Below are 20,452 nucleotides of genomic sequence, written 5' to 3'. Positions count from 1 at the left end.
CTCCAGAGCACTTATACCACAAGGGGCTATAAATAAACCATGCCAATTTGTATACAGTCGAAAAGGACAACAAATGGAAGAAGACAACTAAAAAAATTAAAAAAGCAGAAAAATCTTATAGTTTAAAAAATGTAAAATTCGTTTCATCTCCTGGGGAAAAAGATCAATGTATCATAAATGTATCAACAAAAGAAATCTAGCATGTTCCAGATCTGGAACATAGTGTCAGATGTAGCAGTTGATAGCTTGAAAAAGAGTTGTTCTTATCAACTGTCAAAGTCTAAGTTAGTAAACTAGCATATGAGATTTAAGTTGGTGTGTAACTAACTGCAAACCACAGTAAACACTTCTTCAGGCTCCTGATTAGTTTTTTGCTCATTTTTTTTTTTCAAACATAGGTATGTGACTAGAGTTCTGATCTAGTTTTAGTATAATAAACATTATATTAATAATGAGAATTGCAAATACATTTTTTCAGTTGACTGATTTTAATTACAAAAACATAAAAATCCTCCCAGAGAAACATGCATAACAAATGGAAGAGAACGGGGCTCTTCTTACTTAAACGTTTCAAGTTTGAGTTGTTTCACCTATTCATGGCTATACCAAGTTTCATTTTGATGCCATACATTGGTTAGACATGAATTTTGCATTGCCTAGTCTACTGAAGTGCAGTGTTGGCTAAAAGTTAAGGCACCAGAGGCAGTTCTCTTAGGCACTCAGCATGTACTATTGATAAAAAAAATAGTAATACAATTGATATTCCAATGTCTATCTACAAATGGTATGTTCTTATTCTTAGGTCAACTGTTTCTTAAATTTGGGATGCCCCTAACAGGTGCCTATAACAGAGGTTCTACTGTCCACTGACAACCCACATGACTGATTCACACAGGTACAAGCAGGGCCGGACTGGCCCTCGGGCACTTCTGGCAAATGCCAGAAGGGCCGATGGCACCGTGGGCCGGTCCGGCTACCTGCGATCACCACTGCTATAATTGAAAAAAAAAAAAAATTGTACTTGCGGTGGAGCCGTCATGACGTCACACGTCATGACGGCTCTGTGGGCTGGGCCGCGCTTCGGGTTTGCGGCCGCACGGTGTAACGTCAGAACGTTATGCGCGGCCGCGTAGGACTGGATCAGACGGCGCACAGATTCCCGGAGGCTGCAGAGGCTGCTGAGAGGTAAGTATACTACTTTTTAACAGGGAAAATGGGTGCAAGGAGGGGAAGAGGACCCGATAATATGTGAAGGGGGGGAGGGGGAGTGGGGCTGAAAATGTGTGCAGGGGAGGGAAGAGGGGCTGAAAGAATAGCACATGGAAAACAGGAAAAGGGGGGAGAGAATGGCACACAGAAAAAGGTGAAACGGGGGGGGGGGGGGGTAGGATGGCACACAGAAAAGTGAGGATGCCACACGAGGGGAGGGGAGGGGGGGTGCTGTATATTCCTACTGGATATTTATATAACCTCACATTTTATGCAAATATACTTTAGTGTTGTTAATGTTTACTCTGTGGTATAATATAATTTGGGGGCACTATTGTAGCATAATATGATTTGGGGGCTATTAATTGAAAGTGGGCTGTTTGGGAAAAAAATAACGTCTATTTTTTAAATGTGAATAGGAATTATTTAATGGCATTGATGGTTGGGGGAAATAGGTATATTTCTTAAACGTAAATGCGATTTAATTTCTTGCTGGGGTTGTTTGGAGGAAGGTATATAGGTTTATTTAGTAAACGTGAATACTACAATTTTAATGCTGAGGCTGGAGGGAGGCCTAATTATAAAACATGGGTTGCATTGATTAAACACCAGGGCTGGTTTGAGGTTTCTAAATTACATGTACCCATTTTGTTTCCAAATAGGGCCTCCAACATTCGAGGATCCAGACAAGCAGCAACTAAAGACACCAGCAGCCACAGGTGGTGTAAGTGACAAGAACACTGGTGGGGAAGTCCAGAATTTTGGTGACACTCTCGTCTAGTGATATTTGATCCGACTACAAGGACAGTTGGGAGGTAAGTCCCACTTCACACTGTACTGCTTGTGATGGCAGAGCTGTGTGCACCTAACAGTATTGCACACAGTATTGCTTGTGTATTTGTCTAACATTGTGTCTAATATGATAACCATGTTACATAATAGGGGCCCCCTGTCTTAAATACCCTGTGCCCCCGAGCGATAATCCAGCTCTGGTTAGCAGGAGAAATCTGATAGTTGCTCCCAGTCTCTGGATAGGACACAGCCTGCAGAGCAAGCCGAGGAGCTCTAGGTCTCACAAGATTTGGTAATCTCCTGAGACAAAGAGCTTCCCTGCTCACACTACAGGAAGTTCACACCCGTAAGCAGCACCAGAAACATAGATAAGTACAGTGGCCTGGGGGTGTCATAATGTGCCTGGGGGGATAGTGTGATGTGGCTGGGAGGGCATGATAAATGTAATGTTTTATTATAATGTATGTATCAATGCCCCATGTTGGCCACACCCACAACACGATGTGGCCACGCCCTTTTCGGCACCGCTGCTGCGCGGCGGTACACTATTTCTTTTCTTCTGGACCTGAGGTGGGCCTGTGTACTTTAAATGCCAGTGCTGATTTTTATTCCCAGTCCGGCCCTGGGTACAAGCACTCACATGGCTAAGCCATGGAGTGTGTGTAAACAGGAGGCGGTGTGTGCAAGTGGTCTCAATGACTACAGCACTTTCAGAAGACTCATAAATCCCCCCACCCTGTCACCCACAGCTCTCCTGGACTCATACTCGAATCTGGTTGTCACTGATGGTTCTGAGTTAAGTACATTTTCCTTTGGTTTTAAATTTTTTAAAGTGAGCCTTGTTCAAGTGAAATTTATGTTGTCGGTGTGTACACCTAAATGTTCTACTGTGGCCAGTGGCACCATTTTTGATCACTGTCATTGCTAGCAATGCTGGCATTGACTTTATAATGCTGGTACATTTTAATAACTTTCTTACATTGCTATTTGTGTGCATAAAAATATTTGTTCATTGGCAAAAGGCATTCCTTTAAATGTACAAACTGATACTCTATTTCTGGCACCTCTGAGAACGTATCAATATGCAGGTTAAATTCGTAGTGCATTCCTAGGCTCAGACTACATTTAACTTATATCACCCTGATCTGCCAGGATACCACTATCACAAAGAGAGAATTTTTGCACCCATTTTGTTCCGCATCCCTAAAATTGCTTGCAAATTCGTAAAAATAGGTGTATAATGTCACAAAATCCATTTGTCTTATAGTTGCATGATAGATACAAGTTTACACTATCCCTCTGTACAGGCCATGGAACAAATGCTGGTAACTACCTCCTCTTTTCACACTCTACTTCAAAGAGACCTCCAGACCAACCATGTCCTCACCCAAGGTACGCAATAATGTCAAACTGCCCCTTACAGCTACCCACATCCCCAAACCCATGTATGGTGGGGACTGCCATACATGAATATGAATTAAAAGAGGGTTGTGGGAGGTGATAACGGGTTTATGGAACAGTTCATTTCCATCAACTGCAAGAACAAATCTATTTTATACCAGTGTACCAGAACTGATGCACATTCCTAAAAATTCAACTTTTATTTCTGTCCCTGTATGCGTCCAAAATTATCTCCCAGACACTGATTTTCCACACTCTTCATTCCACTAGCCACTTCCTTTCTTTATCACATTCAATTCCATCTTTTTAATGTTATCCAACTGATGTTTACTTACAAGTACATAATAGCACAGACAAGTCCATGCAAAAGTCACAAACACTTTTACAATGCTTTATCTATGCCGTCACCTGAGAGCAAGTTCAAAATTTATAGACAGATTGCATGAAGATCTTTCCTCACTGCCCACATCTCCAGTTAAAAGAAGGGTTAAAACCTGTACTTAGGTGCATTAAGTGATCTGTAATTGATCAAAAGGGAGGCTGAGATAGAGGAATAAAGAGCACAATAAGTTCGCTATTAGAACCAGTAGTTATCTTGTATGATATCAGGAGTGCTCTGGCATAGGAAACAAAATCGCTTCTATAGATTTGCCATTAGCCCGATGAAATGCAGAGCACAGGTGGTGCTTACATCTGGCTAACCGATACCAAGTGGATGCGATAGGGAGCAACCAAAAGTGCTCATAACCTGGTGCAATGGTCACTTAAATGTAAGTCTGCTTTTATTTCATTTTTATTAAAGAAGTTTTTATAGACTTGATCTATGGAGGCAATTATGTTTCTTAGGGCAGCGTGCTCCTGTGTGGCCTGTTGGAGTGGATTGAAGTTATTAATGTACAACATATTAACTTACACAGAAGATGCCTCAGTGTTACACTTGACTCCACCCTCTGCTTTATTCCTCACATCCAGTCTCGCTCCCAGTCCTGTTGACTTCACCTTAAAAACATTGCCAGAATACTCCCGTTTCTTACTCAACATGCTACCAAAATGCTTATCCATTCTCCCATCATCTCCTGTCTTGACTATTGCAACCTCCTGCTATCTGGCATTGCTGACACCCATGTATCCACACTTCAATCCATCCTAAATGCTGCTGCAAGACTGATCTTCCTCTCACTGCTCCACATCTGCTGCACCTCTTTGGAAATCTCTATACTGGCTCCCTGTGGTCTTCAGAATCAAATTCAAATTGCTCACCCTTACCTACAAAGCCCTCAACAACACTAACCCTACACACATCTCCAATCTCATATCAAAATACTCTCCCACCAGCCCTCTTAGATCTACCTCTGACCTTCGCCTTGTCTCGTCTCTGGTAACCACCTCTCACTTCAGTCTACAAGACTTCTCCCGTACTGCTCCCCACTTATGGAATTCCCTACCACACCCATCATACTTTCCCACAGCCTTCAAATCTTTAGAAGCTCTTTTAAAACACATCTCTTTTTTAGAGGTGACATTATGCTCAATAACACTATTCACACTAATGCACCCCCACAACTATCCCAATCTTCACTCTAAGCCACACTGGCTCCTCTTGTTTCAGCTGTGCCCCCTTCCATTTAGAATGTAAGCTCTCTAATGAGCAGGGTCCTCCATATCCTTTGTTATCATGTCTGCATTTATTTTGTCTACCTTCTATGTCCCTGTTTTATGTATGTACTGTTTTCTCTACTGTCCGGTGCTGCGCAGCACTGTGGCCCCTTACAAATCTAAGATAATAATAATAAATAATAATAATAATGCAACGGCCAGGACTACTGATATATTAGTGGACATAACGCTGATTATAGTTTTTATATTGTAGTTGTTTTGTACCTATAATCTAATAGTTGAAATTTTTAACAAATCATTAAAAGCCTGACTATTTGTGTATGATATGGTCACACTAAGCACAGTGCAGATGCCTACAATCGTTAACACTGGTTTATAATAAACCTTGCCTGCTCTATGAATAATATATGTGCACCTGCAATTAGGCACAGTGAGGTCGACAGATATTTTATGGAAGGTTCATGGACAGCTTATTGCAATAAGTACATTCAAAATCCATCCATAAATATGATATTGCAGACTAAAGTTCTGAATATATCCAGCACTCATTTCACATAAAAAATGAAACACTCTATATGCATAGAACGTTTACTTAACTGCCTCTGTGGCTCAATAAATGGCTGTGTGATAGTTCTGAAACATTGCTACGTACAGGATTATATAATGTTCACATGATGGAATACAGGTTATTTTCTCTTTGATGTGAAAGTGTTGGATAGTTATGGACATCACTGCTGCAGGGCAGTGGGCGATATGCACCAGATCTTTGAGTTATGGTTGTGGAGTATGCTGGGGTGAGTACAGACTAGAAGAACTCTAAAGTATTGCATTGTGCACAATATATACATAAACGCATATGTCATTTAAAGTAGTCAATGTGAGCAGAATTATAACAGATAACCATTCGTTGAACGAATACCATTTGCATTTCTGTGCATTTACCGCTCTGAAGCTCCTCTAGTCTATTAGCTATCTGTGACTGGATCACATATAAATAACTTATGGTATAAATTTATTTAAAGGAAATAGAGAAGGGCGCTTATTTATATAAATTGCCAATGCACTTATTTTTAATATTGTGTATATTTTGGTAAGGGAAAGATTTAATTTCTGAGACCAGGGTAGAAAATTCTTTTTTTCTGTTTAATCTTTCTAAAGCAAATGCCTTTTCTGATGTATATATCTGATAAAATGAGTCTTTGTTTACAAAGCCTTTTGTGTAATGTAATGTGAGGAAATGGCTTGTTTTGAGGTTTGTACTTTTTCTTTGAGAATGTGTATTCGGCGACTGTCTAAAGTATTCATGCCAGTTAGACCTTTTGACTTGCTAGTGGGTCTCCTGCCTCTGAAATACGATGCATGATATCACAGCAAGGTTTTTAAGAATTTTATAGCTAAGTGTAAATCCATGTTTGTGTAAACAGGTTATATCCTGATGCTAAAAATAGCCTGTGTCTGAACTGTAAAATAGGCACTAGCTTGTACTGGAAACTTGTTCTTCTGATTTCATCTGACTTGAGTGATCACCTGGTACCTTTAACCAGTGTGAGGGCAAAAAAAACATCTTGTTTCAAAGACATGCTTGGAAACATCTTCCATATTGCTGTATTCCTGTGACCTGCAGATTTGACCCAAAATTTAATCAGTTCCCGGGTGTTCTGAGGTTTGGACCCAAGTTTTTCAGTACCACTGCTCTGCCTGCTACCCATGCAGCCCTGGTCAATGCGATAGGTCAGGAGGGATCCATCCACAGCTTCCCTGATCCATAGTAAAAGGTCAGGAGTACCAGCCCAGGTACACCAGCAACGGGGTACACTTGCAGCGTCAGAAACCCAGAAGAAACCCAGTACTGGATGCCGGTAAGGAATCCAGTGGTGGCAGAACGTGTAAGCACCTCCTACTGCGGCAAGAGGGCGCATTTGGGATAATGAAAGGGAACAGTGGCAAAGTAAGCCCAGCCGGTTCCCAGCAACAACAGACAGGGTGGCATATGCGGTCCATCCTGTCACACTATCTATTTCCACTACTGAGATGCATGGCTTCTATTTGCTAAATACTTTATTTTTGTACAAAACATTGGGGCAAACACACACCCGATCCACTGCATCAAACACAGTATTCCTTAACGTAATAGTGTTGGATCTATTAACAGCAGCTGCAATGCAAATATTCTGACAGCTGTGGAGTTTAAGAGAGAAATACAGAACCGTGAGACACTGTAAAGAGTAAGCTGGAAGACAATAGATAAAACAACACTTTTAGCAGCAGCACTAAATGAGCCATTATAACTGTATAGGTTGTATATGAGAAGATGCTGAAAGAAAAGTGTAGCAACAAGTTTGTACAGTGGACCAATAATAATAAAACAACTGGCTGATCAACATAGTGCTCTATTAACTGAGTTGATGTGTGTATTAATAATCTGTGTTTTTCGCAAAGGCAGAAGGTACTAGAGGTATGTCAGGAAGTTGGTAATGCTGCTGATGTAGTGTTCTGAGTCCCACCACCAACACCCACCTTTTCTTGGATAACATCCACTACCTCCTTGCTGTGCGGGGTGTAAAGTTCTCCCCCCTCCCACTGAACTTTGCCTGCTCTGTCTCTGGGAGCTCTCCCCACCTCCTCATCTCAGATAAATCACCCCCCCCCCATCACTTCCAGACCAGAGGAGTGAGGAGAGCGTGCACATATTGTTCCTGTCCCAGAACACAGGTGTCTTTGCTGCTCAGCACCTGCAGCGTCCAGGGGAGCTACAACCAACAACAGACAAAAGGTTTGTCATTGTATTCTAGCAGGTGGATTCATAATCAGATCAGAGAGAAACTATGGCAAAACTTGGATACAGTGCCAGAGATTACTCTGTATCTATGTAAGAGTGGAAAGTAAAGGAAAACAAGCACTGTGGGGTAAGGGTGACATCTCTATTATATTGTGGTGTAGGAAAGTAATGATTAGAAAACTAGAGTAAAGTGATTATACTGTTGACTAACTCTGCACAAGTTATTTTTTGAGACAGTGGAGTATACCTGTGAAACCATATGGACACAGGCACATTATTGTGTCTTTTAATGTCATTTCTTCATATTATGGAAAATACAAACAGATAATGTAATGCTACATATTTACGGAAATATAGATGGTGGGAAACAAGAGCACAAATGTAACTTTCACTGTTACTGTTAATTTTCTTTCTAGTAAGCTTCCTTTCTAGTTGGGATATCCTAGGCCTAGTATAGACTAAGACTGGAGCATATAAGGTATAAATATTTTTTTAATATTAATGATGATGTGTGATAAACATAGACGTAAAAAGGCCTTTTTATATTAAAATATTCATGTAGGAAAATTCTATGTGCTATCTCTACATCCTATCATGAACATTAGTAATTATTATTATGCTTGATTGGTACAGTATCAACTTGCTCCACAGTTGTGCAATTAATGTAGAAATGAAATAATACAATAACATACAATGAAACAAAAAGGTGCTAGATGACATTTGCAGTCTCTTTAAAGATATGAATTAGTTTGGTTAGATGTACTGTCATTTTGTTGTGATACCCCTACTTTCCATTATGCTGTGTAGTAACTTGTAAAGGCTCATGCAGATAAGTGTCACTTAGATCCAGATGACTGTGCTTTAGCCAGTTTTCTATCTGATAAAAGAATAAGTCAAACCTGCACAGCCCTGGACCCTCATTCAGGACTAGGTCGTCTATATGATGCTTGTTTGCCTGAGACCTTATAAAGCAATGGTGTGACTTTTGTCTATGAGGAGGAGTAGTAAATGTCTAAAAGTTTCCATAGGCATAAACAGCAGCAGTAACAAATAGAAGTAATACACATGAACTGTACTCCACAACATATTACACAGCAGGAGCAAATAAATATTTTTTTTAACATCTCTTTTCTGCAAAAAATGTTTCAAAGGACATTTATATTTTATTTTGATGATATAATGGCACTGTTTGAGTCCAATAATTCTCCAACAAACTATGTTAACAAGGAAATGTTCTTTTTCAATATTATGTAAAAAAAAAAATGTAATTGAGTACTGTCAATTATTGATTTATTTATTTATTTATAAAACATGCTACTTTTATTCTACTTAGTGTGCATTGTTCTGATTTTAATTATCTTTAATATGTTAGAATGCTGATATCTGTGAAAGGATCTAGTCACAGGCTACGGCCTGTAACTTTCTGCAATCTTGCCGTCTTCTACTCAGAAGGGTTAAAGGAAGTGTAAAAAAAAAAATGTACATGTGGTTTTTTTTTAAAACGGTGTAATTTGAACATAGTTTTTCATCTGACCTCTTTATATAGTGAGTGTTCTGCAACTTAATAAACAGAGCATGTTTAGCGTGTTAATTATTTATTTCGTTTTTACTAGTTATTTGTTTTAATAGGGAAGACCATAATATTCTTACAAGGCTCACATGGACACCACATATTGCCAACGATATTAGATCAAATATAATAAGAATATAAATCTAAAATACAAGTATAACCAACATAAAGAAGCATATTTAAACAATCACCAATATATGCAAGGTCTGCAAACCATACCAGACAAAGCTTAATTGAAAACTGTATTCAGCTGAACACAGGCATCTTTTACAATAATAAGGAGCCTGTTTATGAAGCCCTAAACCATGCGGAAACTGCTTTTTACGCATGGTTTAGGCATTTTTAACTAAATTATTAATTTAAGACAAGCCTGACCCAGGAGATATCAGATCTTCGGATCTCTCACCCCAGCTTACCTGGTCTCCCTTTCAGTTACTACCGCACTTTGCGATGGTGACTGGACTTTTAAGGAAAGCTAAGTCATTGCTGGGACAGCTTCCTATTGGATGCGCTGTCCCGGGATGATTTTTCTATAAATGCTCATGAAAAATCCTTGCGATGACAGATGATTATTAACTGTGGCAAAACCCTGTTAATTAATAAATAGACCCCAAAGTGAGAAGTTCTAAAAATTGTTATGCAGGACTTCTTATACTGTTCAGTAGACGTCACATGTACAGTTTCCTTACAAGGAAATTTTTATTTTTCTAAAGCACTACCATTGGTCCATCCACTCTCACACACCCCTTCCGCTGCCACTTAAAGGTGGTTAACAAAATTACCTTTCCTGTTTGCCAGTTACAGAAATGGGAGAACCCCTGTAAGAATAAATGCATGTAGCTCTGCCTAGGAGGGGGGGCACCTTAGAAATAACATTTCCAAGATAGTAGAGCAGCTTTAAAAATTAGTCATGTGTCAGTTGCAGAAATTCAATGAGCAAACTAGACAGGCAGATGGAAATGTAAAACATGAATCATACCTAATCTACAACCTCGCTAGATAGTTACATCTTCAGATCTAGTGAACCTTAAAATAAATGTGATATCACCATTCTCTCATCTCTTTTATGGTTAATTCTCCACCCTCTAAGCTTCCCACTTCCCTTTTAACACTCACCTCATGACCATTCTCATTTAATGTAAGTATAAGTAATCATCATCTGCTTTACCATCATTTGTAACATTCTTTGCTCTTCCACCCATTAAATTCCTCTATCTATACATGTGGGGGGTGGGGGGGTCGATCTCTCACACTCTACATCTTCCCCCCACCTCTGTTGGCCTCTCACCCCAACATTCAATGTTTGAAAGAATTATAACCCATCTTATTAAATGCCTAGCACTAATTTCACCCCATGAGGAGGATGGATCTGAATGATGAGTAGGGGGTCTGCTTCCCTGGTGGTGATATATGGGGGTAATATAAAGGTTTCTCATAAACTCACATAAGAGCAACCATTCAGTGCCAGAACAGCCACCAACACACTGCGAGGAGAGGATCAGAGTGGGGCTGCAGCAGCCTAACCAGACACTGACGACATCGCCCCTGCACAATAAGGTATCTGGGGGTATCCCTTACGTTGTGTTACCTTAGGGCATTCACCAAACTCTACCTGAACAAAATGTTTTGATGTACTTCAAGACAACATAGCTTCAGCAGATGTGAAATATATGTGCAATAACTAACTTATTTATTGTGCTTAAAGAATGGATTGTATTGCATTAGTTACTGCATGAATACACTTGAAAGCAGATATAATACAAGATAATAATATTCTTGCATTGTGTAATTAAGACAATTGCAATTTGGACAAAATGAGTAATCATGGCATTGTGGTTAGGAATAAGTCAGCAATCCCTAGCCAGTGTGTCATAGCGCTTGGCTGGATGGGTTATGTCAAGTGTTTTAAGAGAAAATGAAAGTTATACACAGGCGATGTGGATGATATGTGACACATATTTAAATGTACAACTCCTAACAGCTAAAACTTGCTTTGGTCTTCCATACTTTTTCATCACCCCCATTTTTTTCATAACAACAAAAACAAGTATGCCAGCAGATGTGTCACAGCGTAAAATGACTGTCTTAAGACAAGGCTACATATACATTATTACAGATACAAATGACACAAAGTGTATATCATTGTTCTTGATGCGCTGGACTACATACTAACTAGACAGCTTCAGCTCCAAAATCAATTATATTGTTTCAGGCGGATTTGAAAACCTATAGCTGCAACCAAATTAGTTGTATAGAAAGTTGCTTGTTAGGCTGGTTACCCATTGGCGTGATACCGTATGCAATCATGCAGGTCATGCGGTGGTAATCAGTGCTAGTCCTTGTAGTTGGATGGGGTGGGTCTGTCAATGAAAGACAAGCAGCTATAATAGAACAAGAAGACGCAGCCACCGCTCCCAACCGCAGGCACAACTGTGTATTTGGGGCCCTTGCTGATTATGTGCTTTGACTAATGTTAAAGACAAGGGTCTTTTTCTGGACAAGTGTCAAAAAAAAGAGTAGAAAACATAGAAGACACATTATTTCAGATTTCAGGAAAGTGTACTGAGGAACACAGGAAATCGGTTACCTTTAACATCAAGCAATAAGGCACTCAGTAACTAGGAGACAGCGGGCAATAAGGCAGAACAAATCTGAAAAACCAAAGTCATTGTTAGACTGTCGCTCTCAGGATCTATACTCACATGACATAGATGGTATAAATTAGTATTCTCATGTTACTAATGAGGGGGAGGGAGACATTTTTGGTCAGTCATTGTAAAATGGGATTAGATGTTTCAGAGAGAAGTAAAAAAAAGTAAAGTAAGATGTATATAAGGAGCCAGAATATTTTACACTCAATCCCGTTTTTCATGCAGTGTCTTCTACATACATCTATCCTTAAAGTTTACACCACAGTATCTTCTATTACCCAGCTCTGATATTCAATTCTTGTACTCTTGTCAGTCTCCTAATAGTTTTCCAAACTTCTCTATTATCCCTGCATAACTTTTCTGCTACTCTACTCGGTTGGCACTTTCTGACCCCGAGGGAATGCCGGTAATCCCCTAAACAAAAGGATGCTGTGAAGAGTGGTCAGCTGAGCGTGGGTATATAAGCTAGGGTCTTTCTTGTCACTGTACAGGAGCAGTAAGTGGGCAGCATTATGTCAACTGAAGAGGGGAGTCCTGAACCTGAACAAGACAATTTATTGTATGATGACTGGTACATTAATGATCCCCAAGAACCAGCTGTGCCTCCCCATGAGTAAGTGAAACCCTGTTTTATTAATTTTTTAATCTTATTCTGTTATAAAATATGCATGCCAATCTATACATAATAGGAACTGATTAAATACTAAATATATCACTTATGGTTTCCTAACTCTTTTCCCAGAATTATTTTACCATGTGACCCAACCCTGTCCGAAGGACTGTACCACCTAATCCTGGCACCTGTATCTGTGAGTGTGTAGTGTACCAACTCCCTGCTGCTTCTCAGATGCCTTCAATTATATACTATATAATCTTTTGCTTCATGAAACTCCCTATTATTTGAAGTATTGCCCATGTGATACATATAGAAAATATTTTAACAAAGTGTGAACTCTTTAAAAGCTCCTCTGTATCTCCCATGCTAATTTACTTTATATTTGGATATAATGATGAATGGTGGTTGTTTTGCTTATTTTAGCAAAAACATAGCTCTATTACTATAACAAAGGGTTAACAGCGGACAGAATTAACTCAAAACCGTATAGTGTGTTCTCACGATTTGAACAATAAACACATGAATGGTAAATTATGTAAATGTTAAATTAAAGCTCAAGGGCAGTTTTGCGCAATCCCGCAGATTTTGCGAGTGCAGTCCGAACACCTGGACGTTTTTAGCTGTAGTAATTTATCTCCTAAACTCCGTGGCAGTTTATATAACAAATTAAACATAATTTATATGTAGGCTACCAATAACATATATTAACCCCAATCCCTATTTATCGCTACTGTTTCATCCACCATTTGCATATACTTGTTTCCTAGCTGTGCACGTTGCTGCTTCTATCTTTCCTGATTCGACGGCGAAAACTCTGCATTACCTGCTGCTGGGGGTTCCCCGCTGTCCTCAGGTAGATTGTTAATCTCCCTCCCTGCTATATATAACACGGCTTGTCGCTCCCCGATCACCTGCACTCCCCCCATGACACCCTTACCCGGCACGTCCTCTCACTTGTCACCTTTTCCTATGCCCAATCCACAGCCCCTTGAACCTCCTGGAGGGTTCTGGGAACAACTGGGTCCCCTGTGCGGTCTTCGGGTTGTTATTTTCTTCAGTCTGTCGTCTGCTGCTGGACCCTACGGCTCTTAACTTCATGCCAGAAATCGGCAGGTCACACAAAGGTAAATTTCCTTCAAAATGATAAAACTACTTGTATATTCAAAGGCAAACTTTAGTATCTATAAGGAAAGCCAGAGGCTGAGGGCTGGTGGTCTCTAGTGCACTGCACAATGGCACAGGGAGGGGCCCAACCAGGGCCGTAACTAGGGCTGTGCGATAGGGTCGACCGCCCAGGGCGCAACGCTGAAGGGGGGGGGCGCAATTTAGGAATATTTTAGGTTAATTTGGTTAAAATTGAGGGAAAGGGGGGCGGCATTTGTCTTTCTCGCCCAGGGCGCTAGAATTCTAAGTTACGGCTCTGGGCCCAACTATATAAAGTCAGATACCTCTAGGGTTGGACAGGTTGAAGGCAACATTGTATAAGTTAGGAAGGCAATTACCAGACTGTGAGGTACTTCAAAACAAAATATTTTTCACCATCCAACAGGAATATGTGTTGTAACCCCTCTGTATAAATATATATATATACATACATACATATTGTTTGGACAGTTCACATGTATTGGGAATGCTCCCCAGAATATATTGTGTATTGCTAAAAGGGAAATAATTCTGCTGGGGAAGCACTCCCACGCCTTTTTAAATTTTATTTTGTCTATTTAAAATGCTACAAACCAAAGAAAAAAAAATTCAAGTGAAATATTAGGCTGAAATAATAGTGTGAATTCAAAGACATTGAAAAGGTGATTTTAATATACACAATGAAAATTGAAAGAATAAGTGACAATATACAGGGAAATAAAAAGGATTTCTGATATAAGACTCAGTATCGAGAAACGCAGTGGTTGTCATAACAACAGATTTAATCACTCTTTTATTGTCTTTGAATTCACACTATCTATTATTTGTAACCTAATATTTCAATAGAAAAAAATCTTGTTCGGAGCATTTTAAATTGCCAAAATAAAATGTAATAATTTTTATTTATCTTTGTGTGGACCATAAGAGTGCCTCCACCTCAGAATTCTTTCCCTTCTTTGTAAAGCAGTGTGAGTGTGTGAGGTAGACACATCAATGTACTGGCAGTCTCCCTGTAGGCAGGACACATATGTGTCCTTTGAGGTAGTACACACATGCAGTGCCATTCCAACCTCAGGAAGAACATACAAATGCAGCTCAAGTCTCCCACGAAACAAGCCACAAACGCAGGTCATGTCTTCCCAGAAGCAAGACACAGATACCCAGACTTGCTCTTGCCTACAGCAGGTTAAACAAATGCAGTGCATGTTTCTTATGAGACAGCACACATATGCAGAATATGTCTCCCAAGGGACAGGTTACATATATGCAGTGCTATTCCTGCCTATAGCAGGACATACAAATGCAGAACACACACTCAGGATATGGTTCCGTGGGGGCAGGACAAACATGGGCTGTGTCTTTCGTCTCTGAGGCTTGACACACATAAGCCATTGTTGAAGCAATAGGATAAGCATGGCCTTTGTGCTCTGCTGTAAACATCCCAGGGGGTATATTTACTAAACTACGGGTTTGAAAAAGTGGAGATGTTGTCTATAGCAACCAATCTGATTCTAGTTAGCATTTATTTAGTACATTCTACAAAATGACAGCTAGAATCTGATTGGTTGCTATAGGCAACATCTCCACTTTTTCCAACTCGCAGTTTAGTAAATATACCCCCTGGACTGCTTGTTTTTTTCTCTCTTTGTGTGACTGCGGAAGCTCCAACTCCCCTGTTTAGCCAATATAAGAAGCCTCCTAATTCAGAAGCACTGTGTGATGATGTCACTGTGCATCACTCACATAAGTTTGCAATAGCTGCAAAACGGGCTGCACTGTCTCCGGTATCTACTAACCTGGCTGCACACCTGTTCCTGCATGTCTGGGGGCTATGGCTGTGACTTTTGGGTCCTTGAGCATCTAGCTACACTACTGATATTTTCAATGCCTGTATTCCTTTGCGCAGGGCCTACAAATTAAGCAGCAGTCTCCTCCAAGGCACCATAAGTAAATACTTATACATGCCTTAATTTCTGCTATTGTGCCTCCGTGCACACCTATGTTTTTAGTGTTGTTTCTTTTTTCCAGAGTGAAACAGGTTTTATACATGTCCTAAAATATAGTATGTCATATACAACACCACAGCGCCCACCATTTTTGGTACAAGAAAAAAACCTATAAAGTCTGGTGTACGCCACAATATGTACAGTTAGAATTCAGCATGAATACTGAACTGTATAAATGGAGCCCTGTCTTTGTTTGACTGCAGAATCTGGACATGTCTATTTAGTCAGTTTGCACTTTATATAATAGTTATATCTGACCTGTCAATCCTAAATCACGAACCAATAGATTAAATGAGTAAAATATTTTGGTTGGAATTCATGGATGCAATCTTTATAACCAATGTCTGATCGGTAAACCCAGACAAGACACCTAGGGTTAAATTTATCAAGCTGTGGGTTTAAAAAAGTGGAGATGTTGCCTATCAACCAATCAGATTCTAGTTATCATTTATTTAGTACATTTTACAAAATGACAGCTAGAATCTGATGTCCACTTTTTAAAACCCGCAGCGTGATAAATGTACCCCCTAATGTTTGGCACATGGATCTATTTGTCATACTCATAACTTTATTTTTGTTTGACATTATTGTGCTTTGACTTACTATACTCCTACAGAACTTTGGACAATTCTTGCCCTCTTCTATTACCCTGCACTGTACTACCCACTTCTGGCATGTCACAGTGTGCAAAAGACAGCAGGGTGCATAGTGGGCACCATCCTGTCCTGGATGCACTGTGGGGCATTAATATGGCAGAAGGCAGAGTGTCCTCAAACACCACAGGTAAGAGAGAGATGAAATAGTGGAAAGCATACAAATAAAGAATTGCAATATGGTGGTCAACAGTTAATTTAAGGCGCAAATATGTGGATTCAAAAGAGGTTACAGTTTAATGAGTTTATAAGAAATGGTCCTTAGGAATACTGTTTCAGGGTGACAGGTTTGTTAAGTCAGCACTTCTGAAAAAATGATATAAAAAAAGATTTCTGGTAATGACTGAATAAACAAGTTAGTTTGTTTTTATTGTTTTTGATTTATTGATCAATATATTAACGATACATAAAGAAAATAAAAATAGATAATTTGTTAATGCAAGTTATGCATCTTAATAAATAAAATGCATTTACGCTCACAGAGGTCACGTATATAAATACCAGTCCGGATGGCAGAGGCAACTTGACTACCAAGCTAGACTACAGTCTATGTTCAAAGCCTCTCAATGGATGGACATCCAACCACCTTCTTTACCCTCCCTCCTCATTGTGTTCTCTTTTATGTAATGCCATAAGAAGCCCATATTGTCACACACACTCTACCAAATTAAAGGGGTTTTCCATTTAAAATGAAATTGACTAGTTTCCCATACCAATAATAGTACTTTGGCAAGGTTACTTCCCCTGGGACCCTCAGCATTGCTGTATTTAGCAGGGTTCCTCTCTGTCGATCACGTTCAGCCCAGCTCAGATTTCACTCTAGCAGGAGAGATCTGACACTGAAAGCTGTAGACATGCTGGGTCTGATTCATTAAGGAAAGTAAGGCAAATAATTAGTAAGTTTTCTTACTCAAGTTTTCTGGACAAAACCGTGTTGCAATGTAAGGGGTGCAAATTAGTTTATTATTATGCACATAAAGAAAATACTGTCTGTTTTTTCATGTAGCAGAAATACTTGATAGCTTATTTGGACACAGAAACTTAAGGTTGATCTAGGACATGCCCTACCCCAACTATAAATCTGCCATCACATTTTAAATTTACATCCCTCTCCAATGCAACATGGTTTTGCCTTACTTGCTTACTTTTGCTTAACTTTCCTTAATGAATCAGGCCAGGTCTGTTGGATGTCCCCTGATGGGGAGAGCCGAGAAGCGTCAAAGCTGATACTACCAATACTATTATTGGTAAGGGAATTTATTTAGTCAAATCAATTTTTAAAGATGGAAACTCTATTAACTTACTGTTCGCATTGTTAGAAATAGAAAACAAAACAGATCTAACAAGAACAAAAGAAGGACATTACATTAACATGGCACAATTATCAAAATTATTGTTTTAACACATCCAAAGAACATAACAATAACATTCTCTCTGCAGCATATAATTTACATACATTATACAAACATAGCAAATGATCATTTGTACATCTATTTAACAAAAAAAATTGAACAGTGTGTTTATACTTCACATGAATATTAAAATGTTTCCCATCTGAAGAACTGTAATGAACACAAAAGCAGTTATATGCAGAAACAGTAAAACGAAAAGTAAACAAAGTGCAAATGAATGAATCTTTTTTTCCCAGTGATAGCGTTGTAATAAATTATGGTTATCATTGTTTTTATAGCATCAATAAACAAATGTTTATTTGTATGTTATGTCCTCAGTTCTACAGGTATTATTCCCTGCTATCGACTGTGCCACAGATCTGCTGCCTTCTGCTGCTCAGTGGCATCTACCCTGCACTACTGCTGCAAAAACTGCGCCGACCCTCCCACTCTGAACAGGTAATGAACCCAACTCTGCTGAGACTGCGTGCAGAGAATACAGGCTAATACTGCATACAATGTGCCATGCTGGGTTTAAGAATGATTGACAGCATGAAAAGATGTCTGCCAAGATTTCTCTGCTCGGTATAAAAATAGACGGTTTAGTGTGTGCTGGCACCAACCAAGTTATGTCCTGCTGTGGGTATTAATGGAGGGATTGGGTTTTGTGAGAGCCAGGCATTGTGACTACTGTATCTTTATTTCTGCTTTTTTTTATTTAAATACTAGACACAATCAGTTTTGGGGGTCTGATTCTGTGTTTGCATATGTTGTGTTATATATTATACACTGTGGTGTCTGATACTTTGTATTTAGCATTATACAATAACACATCATTAAACTGTCAGAGAGGCAGTATAATATATACACATAAGTATATACTCATTTAGGTTTTGTGCTGGCATGCTAGAGATAGATATATATATATATATATATATATATATATATATATATATATATATATATATATATACACATACACACACATACACAGAGAGGGAGCTATATTGTTCCCATTGCTTTTTTATTGTAGTGCTATTTACCCCTGATAGAAATGGCAGACAGTGATGTAATCCTACCCCATCTGTATGTATGAGAGGCATTGTGTAGTGTAGAGTGCGTTTTTTCTCCACTATGTACTTGCTACACATATAATTATGAGTATTAGTATTCTATGTTGCCATTGTTTTTCTATAGTGAAATACTCCCATGCTGTGTTTGCGGAGAGGCTGGCGTTGTCGTGGCCCAATTTAGATGTTACCTAAGCCATGTCCGTGTAAAGGGATTTCAAGTGGGAAGTGAAGTCCCACTGAATAGACTCTTTGTCCCAAAAATCTGTCCCATGTGATTAATCAGCCTGGTTCCCATGGTGACTTGTCGTTACCTAACACAGACTTTATCTGATTAATTTATCAGGTGATGTGACTATGGGGATGTTTGAGTTTGTTACATATATATTATGGATGTATAAGTCTGTGCATATTTGATATATATATAGGGCCTGAGTCATTAAGGAGAGCAAAACATAAAGAAAGGAGTAACTTGGCACCTGGGCAAAACCATGTTACATTGAAGAGGGAGGCAAATTTAAAATGTGGGGACAGATTTATAGTTTGGGTAGGGCAGGTCCTAGATTAACTTTATATTTCAGTGTACAAATAAAGCTATCAATTAATTGTGTGCTACATGATAAAACAGCCAGTATATTCCTTATAGGCACAATAATAAACTAATTTGCACCCCTTGCATTGTAACATGGTTCTGTCCAGGAGAACATTTACTCCTTTTTTTGCCTTACCTCCCTTGATGACTCAGGCCCATACAGTAGGGGGAGGTGTGTGTGTGTGTGTGTGTGTGTGTGTGTGTGTATGTGATAAACCCTTGCCTGCATCCTTAACAAGATATCTAGTAGTTGCTAGTTACACAAAGTATAATGTATGTTAAGCTATCAGACAGCCAATTGATATGCTGATGTTTTAATAGTAGTTCAGTATTTATCTGAATTCAGCCTAGCACTGCCATTGTCTGATAACTGAAAAAGTAGACAGTTATCAGCATTTTTATTTAGTCTAAAGCCTGAGGTGCGTACTTCCTCTCACCAAATCCATGTGCAGAACAGTGCACTTAGGGAATGGGTCATTGGGCCCTCCTCCAAAGTGTAAGGGCCCTTTACTTCCTGAGTTTCAGCAGCATAAGGCACTTTAGGAGCTGCTAGGCTAGGTTGGCCCCTCTACTCCCTGAACCAGAGTCACAGTGCCCACAAGGAGGCAGAGGTCTTTAGGGTCACGTTCATCTCATGGATAGGGTGGACCTCTTTTCCCCAAGGACAGCTGAAGCTTTTGTCAGGGGCAGAAGTCTTCACCTCCGCAGGAAGAAGGGAGCCTCTGATAAGTTTGTGGAGGTGGGCGCCAAATGGCCACATTGACCTCCACTAAGTGTAATCAAAGTAAGCCCATAAGTACCTGACCTGCAATGCCCGGTCTACATGTGCAGAGAAATGGGGACATGGTACAAAAAGTTAAAAAATAAACAAATAAGTTATAGAAGAGGTGGACAAAGTAAGCCATGTACAGTAAGGGCATGGTGAGGGCATTCTGATGCAGATGTGCACGATTCAAGTCCTG

General features: G+C 39.5%; 1 protein-coding gene across 1 annotated transcript in view; it reads left to right on the top strand.

Moving 5' to 3' along the window:
- Nucleotides 1-7,689: 7,689 nt before the first annotated feature.
- Nucleotides 7,690-20,452, top strand: part of STRA6 (signaling receptor and transporter of retinol STRA6) — a 56,916-nt gene continuing 44,153 nt past the window's right edge. The window contains exons 1-7 of the mRNA XM_075208299.1: nt 7,690-7,792; nt 12,511-12,632; nt 12,762-12,828; nt 13,403-13,488; nt 13,620-13,759; nt 16,401-16,567; nt 18,168-18,287. Coding sequence (XP_075064400.1) covers nt 12,532-12,632; nt 12,762-12,828; nt 13,403-13,488; nt 13,620-13,759; nt 16,401-16,567; nt 18,168-18,287 — 681 coding nt within the window. The 5' untranslated portion in view covers nt 7,690-7,792; nt 12,511-12,531. The remainder of the gene's footprint in view (nt 7,793-12,510; nt 12,633-12,761; nt 12,829-13,402; nt 13,489-13,619; nt 13,760-16,400; nt 16,568-18,167; nt 18,288-20,452) is intronic.

Source organism: Mixophyes fleayi, chromosome 4 (genome assembly GCF_038048845.1).
Source record: "Mixophyes fleayi isolate aMixFle1 chromosome 4, aMixFle1.hap1, whole genome shotgun sequence".
Classification (NCBI taxonomy): domain Eukaryota; kingdom Metazoa; phylum Chordata; class Amphibia; order Anura; family Limnodynastidae; genus Mixophyes; species Mixophyes fleayi.
This window is presented reverse-complemented; position numbering and strand designations above follow the sequence as displayed.